The 11,277-nt window shown below is 42.9% G+C and overlaps 2 protein-coding genes across 4 annotated transcripts; both read left to right on the plus strand.

Moving 5' to 3' along the window:
- Positions 1 to 316: 316 nt before the first annotated feature.
- Positions 317 to 1,492, plus strand: LOC120818103 (growth-regulated alpha protein). Of its 2 annotated transcripts, none has more exons than XM_078102219.1 (4): positions 317 to 533; positions 642 to 771; positions 917 to 994; positions 1,164 to 1,492. In XM_078102219.1, exons 1-4 carry the CDS (start codon positions 470 to 472, stop codon positions 1,231 to 1,233), a joined length of 342 nt encoding a protein of 113 aa, XP_077958345.1. In that variant the 5' UTR covers positions 317 to 469; the 3' UTR covers positions 1,234 to 1,492. The 2 variants fall into 2 exon arrangements, with proteins under 2 accessions (XP_077958345.1, XP_077958347.1); XM_078102221.1 differs by having other exon boundaries at positions 347 to 533; positions 657 to 771.
- A 7,259-nt stretch (positions 1,493 to 8,751) lies between these two features.
- LOC120818102 (C-X-C motif chemokine 9) lies at positions 8,752 to 9,968 on the plus strand. Of its 2 annotated transcripts, none has more exons than XM_040174873.2 (4): positions 8,752 to 9,039; positions 9,148 to 9,277; positions 9,483 to 9,560; positions 9,717 to 9,968. In XM_040174873.2, exons 1-4 carry the CDS (start codon positions 8,976 to 8,978, stop codon positions 9,760 to 9,762), a joined length of 318 nt encoding a protein of 105 aa, XP_040030807.2. In that variant the 5' UTR covers positions 8,752 to 8,975; the 3' UTR covers positions 9,763 to 9,968. The 2 variants fall into 2 exon arrangements, with proteins under 2 accessions (XP_040030807.2, XP_040030811.2); XM_040174877.2 differs by having other exon boundaries at positions 8,854 to 9,039; positions 9,163 to 9,277.
- Positions 9,969 to 11,277: the final 1,309 nt, after the last annotated feature.

Below are 11,277 nucleotides of genomic sequence, written 5' to 3' on the forward strand. Positions count from 1 at the left end.
TTTGATGGTGTTAACCACTGTTTGGAATCGTTATTTTTAATGGCCTTAAAAAAGAAATACCTAAAATGACGAAAAAGATTATTAAACATTTATTTTCAAAGTGTATCTGCACGTAAAGATTTCCAATCAAAAATGTACACTTTTGTTTTATTTACATATCCTCATGAATGGTATCACTATATGCTTTTAAAAATCTAAAATCAAGTTAAATTTGCAACCACAGGCGATGACGAAATAAGTGAGTAGTCAGCAGGGTTTCATAATTTCACTTTCATGTCTCAAGAAGTCCCCTAACCACAGGAAGTGTGACGAGGTTGGTGTCTAATGAGATCATTTAAGAAGGCCCGTTGCCTTTATCCCTCACAGTTGTCTTTGACTCTTGTCAATCCCTCCAGCTGCACTTGTTCCAGCTCCTCTCATCACCTTCATCACAGCACCACGATCTTCTTCACCAAACCGAAAACCGACAATGTCCGGCATCATGAAAGTGTTTCTGCTCCTGGCTGTCATGTTCTGCATCTCCGAAGCTCAACGTAAGTTTTAATACTTCTTTAGCATTCACAACTTTAACACGGACAATGTTTGTTTTCTCTGTGATCCACTGAATAAATCATGTGATTCTTTTCTTTGTCTTTCACCAGTTGATCACACGTCAGGAAATCAGTGTCTGTGTGCAAATGTCCAGAGGGGAATTCAAAGTGGGACTAAAATGAAGGACATCCAGATCCAGATCTACCCACCATCCGCCTTCTGTGACAAAGTGGAGATTGTGTAAGATGCACTGAATTTGTTATTTAAGATGTGTTCTATTTATAAAAGGATTATTTGCTAATTGGAAGCTTCTCAGAAAACCTCTCACACAAAACTCCTGTCTGAATCATGTTAACATGTTTACCTCCACTGTCCTCTTCAACAGTGTCTCCAACAACAACGGCCGTCGCTATTGCCTGAACCCCGAGTTGAAGCCGGTGCAAAGACTCATCGCTATAATTATGTAAGTATTTTTACAGACATGAACGCAAGCCTGATCTTCAGAACACAGTGACCACGCCACTTCCAACTTGAATCTTTAACATGAATCTCCATATTTGATAATAAATGACCCGATGGCCTCTCCTCACTGTTGTCATGTGTCTGATGTTCTTCTTCTTTGACATGTGTAGGAAACCGGCGCCCTCTACTACGACCAGACCAACCGAGCTCAACAAAACCAGCAGCACGGCTCACATCTGAGCCTTTACGTCCTCCGATCATTATGAGGAGCAGATGACCTCTGACCCCTGCCAAACAAAGGCACCTTAAACGACTGCAGATGTAGTTAGATTGAACTGTCTATTTATTTCCCTTTCATGCTAATGTGCACTTACATTATGATCTCTGCTGTATTTAATTTCTTTGTGTCTATTTTTGTAAATAGATGTTTGTGCTGTAAACAAAGTTGTATGCATTTTGGTCAGAGTTTTTTTAAATAAAAAATAAACAAATGAAAGAAGCATTGATTCACTGTTTTTTGATGAATGTCTGATACTTTCTGTGCCCTGTATCAAGTGCTGCCTCGTGGTTGGGAGCAGCCAATGCAAGGCAATATTTTTTCATTGATCAGAAATACTCAATTTCAAGCACCACATTAAAACTGTTACCAAGTGACTGAAGTTCACAATTATTTTTCTACATAACGTTATATTTCTCTCCATCCTCACGTAAATGCAATGTGGTTATATGCCTAAACCTTTCTCCGCTATAGACTGCAGTGACACCAATGCCCAACGCTTTCATTTCAGAAAATACCTACAATAACAAACCTACAAAAGACGTCCCTCCCTCATCCCTGCAGAAAAGTTTTAAACAAAACTTAACGGAAGCTTTGCTCTATAAATTTTTCTTGTTACTATTGATGACATTTGTATCATGTGTATTTTTCACATCTTCTGTTAATGCACATTGAAAGATGTTTGATCACAACAGACTTTTATCTGGATCAACATAATACATGTATAATGAGTAAATAAATAATAAATGTATAACCCAATGGACTATCCTGACTTGATTGTGACAGGGCGGCTTGGTCAATAGTTCAAGTTTGGCCTCAGTTGTAGTGAAAGTTATAACAAAGCTTTACATGTTTACCTCTACTGTCCTCTTCAACAGTGTCAACAACAACAACAACGACAGATTCCCTCACGTAAGTAATTTCTCTGAGATGAACAGACGACCAAACTTCTAACAGAATCTCCATGTTTGATAATGTTGTCATGTGTCTTATGTGAGTTCTTCTTCTTTGACATGTGTAGGAAACCGGCGCCGTCTACTACAACCAGACCAACCGAACTCAACTCCACCTCATACTGTACTTGTGATGGCATTAAAAAATAATCTGGACATTAATTGCATATGGTGTTATGTTTTGTCTTGTTCAAAAGTCTAAATGGTAATTTAATAAACCATGACTTCTTAACGTATCTGCTCTATGGGTCGTAGCTATTGATTTACAAAGCTTAGTTTATAAATTATACAATGATTGAACTGATCAATACTGACAGCCATCGATAAGAGAGCGACGTGTGATGGTGAAGTGACTGGAGAAGGGTGGGTGGGGGGGGGCTTTACCTTGCACCCTGTGGGCCTGAGAGCACATCCACGCTCACTGCACAGATTTTAAAAACAAAAACTATACAAAACCAAACATTCGCACTCGGTGATGAACGCACAGTATTAGGATAGGTTTAAAATGTTATAGTTTGTCTATGTATTTTATTGTACAACTACAATGAGACTCAGGTTCAATTAGCACAACACAAAAAAATGGTTTTCGTCACGCCACGCAACTACATTGGAGAGAATGACTCTACGAGACCACATAGCATCTATCTCAGCTATGATGGAGTTAATATCTAACAACTACGGGGTATAATACAAAATGCTACAGCGGAAGGAAGGAAATCACACTTGCCCTCGCATTATTCCGAGAATGTGTTATGTGTGATTGGGTGCACGTATACCGCTGATGGTGTTAACCACACAACATGCATACAGGACCAGACGTTGTACAGATCCCCTGCCGACACTTAGTGTGGCCAAATTAAATATAGTTCACACAAATCTACACTCATTTGTTTGTTTCAGTACAGTCTTTGCCTCATTTTTTTTTGTTATCTGTGAGTTAATCGGATAAACTCCATGTACTAAAATTCACAAGGAAATAAACATCACCAGCATGAGCTTTTTGTTAACTTTATATCCGAAATAAGTATAGTTCCTGAATAATTAACATATGACCCGATCATTGGGATCTCCGTTGTTAATGGTGTCTGAATTCAAAATGTCAAAATGTCAAAAATTTGAAGGGTGATAAAGCACCGGACCTTGTTTTCTTGCTCCACGGACAATTTTTGTTAAACATTCTCTTACTTGATATAAAAATATACTTTTAACTGACATTATCTTGTTAGATAACCACAGGGGATGACAAGCGGGGATAATTTTGTGGGTTTTAAAGTTTCCCTTTCCTGTGTCATGATTTCTCTTACAAGGAAGAGACTATTACAGAAGAACCCTGGCCTCTACCCCTCACAGAATCTTCTGAATAAATCATGTGATTCTTTTCTTAGACGTCCTCCAGTTGATCACACGTCAGGAAATCCGGGTCTGTGTGCAAATGTCAAGAGGGCAATTCAATGTGGGACTTTGGTCTGTTTGCCGCCCCCACCAGCAGACGAGCAGCGCGCACGGAGAATGTCGGTGTCGCGTATGGAGCCGGTGGCTGAAGAAAGAGATGTGCTGCTTGGCGTAGTAGCTTCGCCAGCAGTCGCCCTCTGACCTGACGGGGTTTCTGTAGTAGCTTCGCCAGCAGTCGCCCTCTGACCTGATGGGGTTTCTGTAGTAGCTTCGCCAGCAGTCGCCCTCTGACCTGATGGGGTTTCTGTAGTAGCTTCGCCAGCAGTCGCCATCTGACCTGATGGGGTTTCTGTAGTAGCTTCGCTAGCAGTCGCCCTCTGACCTGATGGGGTTTCTGTAGTAGCTTCGCCAGCAGTCGCCCTATGACCTGACGGGGTTTCTGTAGTAGCTTCGCTAGCAGTCGCCCTCTGACCTGATGGGTAGTAGCTTCGCTAGCAGTCGCCCTCTGACCTGATGGGGTTTCTGTAGTAGCTTCGCCAGCAGTCGCCCTATGACCTGACGGGGTTTCTGTAGTAGCTTCGCCAGCAGTCGCCATCTGACCTGATGGGGTTTCTGTAGTAGCTTCGCCAGCAGTCGCCCTATGACCTGACGGGGTTTCTGTAGTAGCTTCGCTAGCAGTCGCCCTCTGACCTGACGGGGTTTCTGTAGTAGCTTCGCTAGCAGTCGCCCTCTGACCTGTTGGGGTTTCTGTAGTAGCTTCGCTAGCAGTCGCCCTCTGACCTGACGGGGTTTCTGTAGTAGCTTCGCTAGCAGTCGCCCTCTGACTTGATGGGTAGTAGCTTCGCTAGCAGTCGCCCTATGACCTGACGGGGTTTCTGTAGTAGCTTCGCCAGCAGTCGCCATCTGACCTGATGGGGTTTCTGTAGTAGCTTCGCCAGCAGTCGCCCTCTGACCTGATGGGGTTTCTGTAGTAGCTTCGCCAGCAGTCGCCCTCTGACCTGATGGGGTTTCTGTAGTAGCTTCGCTAGCAGTCGCCCTCTGACCTGACGGGGTTTCTGTAGTAGCTTCGCCAGCAGTCGCCATCTGACCTGATGGGGTTTCTGTAGTAGCTTCGCCAGCAGTCGCCCTATGACCTGACGGGGTTTCTGTAGTAGCTTCGCTAGCAGTCGCCCTCTGACCTGATGGGGTTTCTGTAGTAGCTTCGCTAGCATTCGCCCTCTGACCTGACGGGGTTCCTGTAGTAGCTTCGCTAGCAGTCGCCCTCTGACCTGATGGGTAGTAGCTTCGCTAGCAGTCGCCCTCTGACCTGATGGGGTTTCTGTAGTAGCTTCGCCAGCAGTCGCCCTCTGACCTGATGGGGTTTCTGTAGTAGCTTCGCCAGCAGTCGCCATCTGACCTGATGGGGTTTCTGTAGTAGCTTCGCTAGCAGTCGCCCTCTGACCTGATGGGGTTTCTGTAGTAGCTTCGCCAGCAGTCGCCCTATGACCTGACGGGGTTTCTGTAGTAGCTTCGCTAGCAGTCGCCCTCTGACCTGATGGGTAGTAGCTTCGCTAGCAGTCGCCCTCTGACCTGATGGGGTTTCTGTAGTAGCTTCGCCAGCAGTCGCCCTATGACCTGACGGGGTTTCTGTAGTAGCTTCGCCAGCAGTCGCCATCTGACCTGATGGGGTTTCTGTAGTAGCTTCGCCAGCAGTCGCCCTATGACCTGACGGGGTTTCTGTAGTAGCTTCGCTAGCAGTCGCCCTCTGACCTGACGGGGTTTCTGTAGTAGCTTCGCTAGCAGTCGCCCTCTGACCTGTTGGGGTTTCTGTAGTAGCTTCGCTAGCAGTCGCCCTCTGACCTGACGGGGTTTCTGTAGTAGCTTCGCTAGCAGTCGCCCTCTGACTTGATGGGTAGTAGCTTCGCTAGCAGTCGCCCTCTGACCTGATGGGGTTTCTGTAGTAGCTTCGCCAGCAGTCGCCCTATGACCTGACGGGGTTTCTGTAGTAGCTTCGCCAGCAGTCGCCATCTGACCTGATGGGGTTTCTGTAGTAGCTTCGCCAGCAGTCGCCCTCTGACCTGATGGGGTTTCTGTAGTAGCTTCGCCAGCAGTCGCCCTCTGACCTGATGGGGTTTCTGTAGTAGCTTCGCTAGCAGTCGCCCTCTGACCTGACGGGGTTTCTGTAGTAGCTTCGCCAGCAGTCGCCATCTGACCTGATGGGGTTTCTGTAGTAGCTTCGCCAGCAGTCGCCCTATGACCTGACGGGGTTTCTGTAGTAGCTTCGCTAGCAGTCGCCCTCTGACCTGATGGGGTTTCTGTAGTAGCTTCGCTAGCATTCGCCCTCTGACCTGACGGGGTTCCTGTAGTAGCTTCGCTAGCAGTCGCCCTCTGACCTGATGGGTAGTAGCTTCGCTAGCAGTCGCCCTCTGACCTGATGGGGTTTCTGTAGTAGCTTCGCCAGCAGTCGCCCTATGACCTGACGGGGTTTCTGTAGTAGCTTCGCCAGCAGTCGCCCTATGACCTGACGGGGTTTCTGTATTAGTTTCACACAACCACAGTGCGAACTATTTGCGCTGCGAGTATGAGAGCGTCCTGTATGGGGCGCCGTTTGTAAAATGTTGCATGTTCTAAAATCCTGCGCATTCTATGTACATTTAGCATTTTCATATGTAAAAAAAAGCAGGACAATATTCATACGTCACTTTTTCAAACATTTAGAGAGAAATTCATTCAATAACCTTTCTAAGGATAATGTTTGGCAGTAACACAAAGTTGTTAAATAATATAAATGTTTCATCTAAATGTAAATGTTAAATGTAAATGTTAAATGTTCAGTCTACATGTCAGATTTGACGCCGCAGCAAGACAAGCTGGCAAGTCCGAATGAATTAGCTTTTGTTATAGAGCATGGGGGCTAAACTCACTTAGAGGTAGAGGGCCACAGCCGCATACTGTCTGGTCGACGGGGGGGTTGCGTGACCATCTGCGTCCGTGCCCCCACCCCCCCCCCCCCAAAAAGTGGAAGTGAGGTGCACTGAAATTGTTAGTTAAGATGTGTCCTATTTAGAAAAAGATTATTTGCTAATTGGAAGCTTCTCAGAAAACCTCTCACACCAAACTCCTGGAGTAGAACTTAATTCTTTTCAGTCATGATTGGTCAATAGTTCAAGTTTGGCCTCAGTTGTAGTAAAAGTTATAACAAACCTGCACATTTCAATCAGAAATTTCTCTACTGTCCTCTTCAACAGTGTCAACATTGAGAGCGGCTCTCGCTATTGCCAGAACCCACAGTTGAATGCAGGAAAAAAAGATCTTTGCTTCCCTCACGTATTTTCTCTGGGAACAGACCAACAAACTTATAACAGAATCTCCATACTTAATAATGAATGACACAATGGCCTCTGCTCACTGTTGTCATGTGTCTTAACTGAGTTCTTCTTTGACATGTGTAGGAAACCGGTGCCCTCTACTACGACCAGACCAACCGCTATGTAATGAATTACACAACAGCCTCTCCACACTATTGTAATGTGTCTAATGTGAGTTCTTCTTTTTTGTCATTTCTAGGAAACGGGAAACCTCTACTGTTGTAACTGCATTAAAAGATAATCTGTAAATTATTTGCTTATAATGATGTTTTGTGAGAATGATTTATTCTTGGTCAAAAGTCTGAATGGTCATTTAATAAACCATGACTTCTTAACGTATCATGTTTAAAAATATATATTCATGTTCAGTCAACCGAATCTGCTCTATGGGTCGTCGCCATTGATTTACAAAGCTTAGTTGATAAATTATGCAATGATTTCAGATTTGTGAAGTATTTTACACATCATATCTGGGACCAAATTTATAACTGAAGTGCATTTCCCACTAAAACTGGTATTTAGGCCAGGCCTCCCAACCAATATTTGAGTAACATGCTTAAATAACATCTTTTAAATGGAAGGACAAAGAGAGGAGCAGAATTGCTGGATGACCGCTGTACAGTTGTGTGCTTCAGGTGTGCTCATTATGGCCTTAGATAAAACTATGAAGTCACGGACGTCGTTATTTCCTAAAAACCACCGTCTGAATGAACTGATCAATACTGACAGTGATGGTGAAGTGACTGGAGAAGGGTGTGGGTGGGGGGGGGGCTTTACCTTGCACCCTGTGGGCCTGAGAGCACATCCACGCTCACTGCACAGATTTTAAAAACAAAAACTATACAAAACCAAACATTCGCACTCTGTGATGAACGAACAGTATTAGGATTTGGTTTAAAATGTTGTAGTTTGATTATGTATTTTATTGTACAACTACAACGAGATTCAGGTTCAATTAGCACAAAACAAAAAAATGATTTTCGTCATGCATGTCAGTACCACACAGCTACATTGGAGAGAATGACTCTATGAGACCACATAGCATCTATCTCAGCTATGATGGAGTTAATATCTAACAACTACGGGTTATAATACAAAATGCAGAATCCATTAATTATTATTGATGATACTGCGTTATTCACGCCATTAATGTTGTGTCACTACCAGGCAGCTACAGTGGAAGGAAGCAAATCATACTTGCCTTCACATTATTCAGAGCATTCGTATGTGTGATTGGGTGCACGGATACGTACCAATGGTGTTAACCACTGATCCACACAACAAGCATACAGAAAAATACTTATTTTGTACATTATGCTATTCTATAATCACCAAGACATATTCAGTTCAGTTTCTGTTTAGTCTTTGCTGAACTGTCTTTTTAGTTATCTATGAGTTATTTGGATGAACTATACCGGTACTTAAATCCACAAGAAATATCATAATATAATATAATAATACAAAATGAATATCACCACCATTAGCTTTTGGTTAACTTCATATTGGAAATAAGTATAGTTCCTGAATAATTAACACATGTCCCATTCATTGGGATTTCTATTGTTCATGGTGTCAGAATTCAAAATGTGAAAATGTCCAATTTTAAGGTTGATAAAGACAAACAGTGTGTGTACAGGTTCATTGTTTTCTTATTCTAGAGACATAAGATGTTACAATTTTGTTTGTTTATTATACTTTATATCAAAATATACTTTTAACTGACATTATCTTATTAAATTATTTGTAACCACAGGGGACGACAAGCGGGGACAATGAACGGAAAGAGCGATGGGGTAATTTTGTTGGTTTTAAGTTTCCTGTCTCAAAAAGCCCCCTCACCACAGGAAGAGTGACGAGGTTGGTGTCTAATGAGATCATTTAAGAAGGCCCGTTGCCTTTATCCCTCACAGTTTTCTTTGACTCTTGTCAATCCCTCCAGCTGCACTTGTTGCAGCTCCTCTCATCACCTTCATCACAGCACCAGGGTCTTCTTCACCAAACCGAAAACCAACGATGTCCGGCATCATGAAAGTGTTTCTGCTCCTGGCTGTCATGTTCTGTATCTCCGAAGCCCAACGTAAGTTTTATTACTTCTTTAGCGTTCACTACTTTAACACGGACAATGTTTGTTTTCTCTGTGATCCACTGAATAAATCATGTGATTCTTTTCTTTGTCTTTCACCAGTTGATCACACGTCAGGAAATCAGTGTCTGTGTGCAAATGTCCAGAGGGGAATTCAACGTGGGACTAAAATGAAGGACATCCAGATCCAGATCTACCCACCATCCGTCTTCTGTGACAAAGTGGAGATTGTGTAAGATGCACTAATGTTTAATTGCAATAAGGTGCTCTAATTATAAGAGAATAATCTATTATAATTTTCTGGGCTTATTGGAAGTAAACCTCTCACGCATATGTGATATGGTGGCTTTTCGGCGATTTTTATCCGTCACCTCTAGTTATCACTCTAAACGTCTGAATCATGTTAACATGTTTACCTCCACTGTCCTCTTCAACAGTGTCTCCAACAACAACGGCCGTCGCTATTGCCTGAACCCCGAGTTGAAGCCGGTGCAAAGACTCATCGCTAGAATTATGTAAGTATTTTTACAGACATGAACGCAAGCCTGATCTTCAGAACACAGTGACCACGCAACTTCTAACATGAATCTCCATATTTGATAATAAATGACCCGATGGCCTCTCCTCACTGTTGTCATGTGTCTGATGTTCTTCTTCTTTGACATGTGTAGGAAACCGGCGCCCTCTACTGCGACCAGACCAACCGAGCTCAACTAAACCAGCAGCACGGCTCACATCTGAGCCTTTACGTCCTCCGATCATTATGAGCCGCAGATGACCTCTGACCCCCACCAAACAAAGGCGCCTCAGACAAATTCTGATGTAGTCGTTTTTTTAATAGGAATGTGCTGTGAACCAAGTTTTATGTATTTTGTAAATGTCAGTGTTTTTGTACAAATAATAAAAGCCCAAGGGAATAAAAAGTGTGTGTTTTTCTGTGCTACATCAACAGTGCCACTTTGTGGTTTGGGGCGGCAATGCAAGAAATGCAGTTTATTTGTTCACTGACTTCACACAGAACTAAAAAGCCATGCATTGAATATCAGAGGGAGACTCTTTTTAAGGTGTCTCTTAAACACACAAGGACTTGTCAGGGATGCGGGGAAGGCAGGACTCACACACAGACTTCGAGCAACAAAAAGACTTTAATAGTCAAAGATGCAGGAAACAAAAGGCCAAGGGGCAAAAACACACACAGGAACTGGGGCAAAAAGGCAGGCAGGAACTAGGACATTCAGGACAATAGACAATGACGCGACAAGTGACAAGAGACACACACTGCTTAAATACACTAGGGAGGTGCAGGTGATTGGACACAGGTGGATACAATCAGACAATCACAGGGGATGACAGGACAAGGCAGGAAGTGGAGTTACCCAGGGAGACAAGAAGCAGAAACTACAAAATAAGACAGGAAATTAACCACACTGTGACAGTACTCCTACTAATACTATATGTATGAGATAACAGAGGACACCAAAGCTGCAGAGATCCTACGATTACAGGGTAATCCGTTTATTTCATGTTTTAGTTAATTTCCAGATTTAGATTAATAATCAAAGATGTCAATTTCAATCAAGGAGAGCATAGGAAGAATATTACAAGCTACGGGTGGCCTTTATAAATTACTACAAAAACAAAACAAAACCGTTCCCACATGTAACAGCTGTAATATAAAAGTCAATGTGCACAGTAAGGATCATAACTCATTAAGATTCTTCTGCACAGACCTTTCTGCTGGTATTTTAACACTTTAATATAATATATTTAATATTATCATACTTTTACAATCGTCACCGTTATAGGTTGAGAGTAACACCTGAATGATTCTCCCCCACTGCTTGTTGGTATTGTTTAATAGGCCTTTTCACCAGAAGTTGTCTACTTTCTTATGCCCTCGCGTTGCATCACACGTCCTTCCGAACGGGAGCCCTGTGGCGCTTCTGCAGGTAGAAGAGGGGGAGGCGAGCCATGTCACCTGCAGGGAGACGACGAAGGTACATATAATCAACAAATGATGTTGTTGGATTATACATCTAAGATAAATCTGCATAGATTAATATATGTTGTAGAATTAAATATAACTCTGTAGCTCCACATTCAATTGCATCACGAGTGGATTTACTTGATTGCTTAACTGAAAAAATAAAAACATAAAGACTTAAAGACTTAAGACTTAACATAAAGACTATAAAGACTCCACTACAAGTAAAAATCCTGCGTTCCAAAAAT

This window comes from Gasterosteus aculeatus, chromosome 4, assembly GCF_964276395.1.
Source record: "Gasterosteus aculeatus chromosome 4, fGasAcu3.hap1.1, whole genome shotgun sequence".
NCBI lineage: Eukaryota > Metazoa > Chordata > Actinopteri > Perciformes > Gasterosteidae > Gasterosteus > Gasterosteus aculeatus.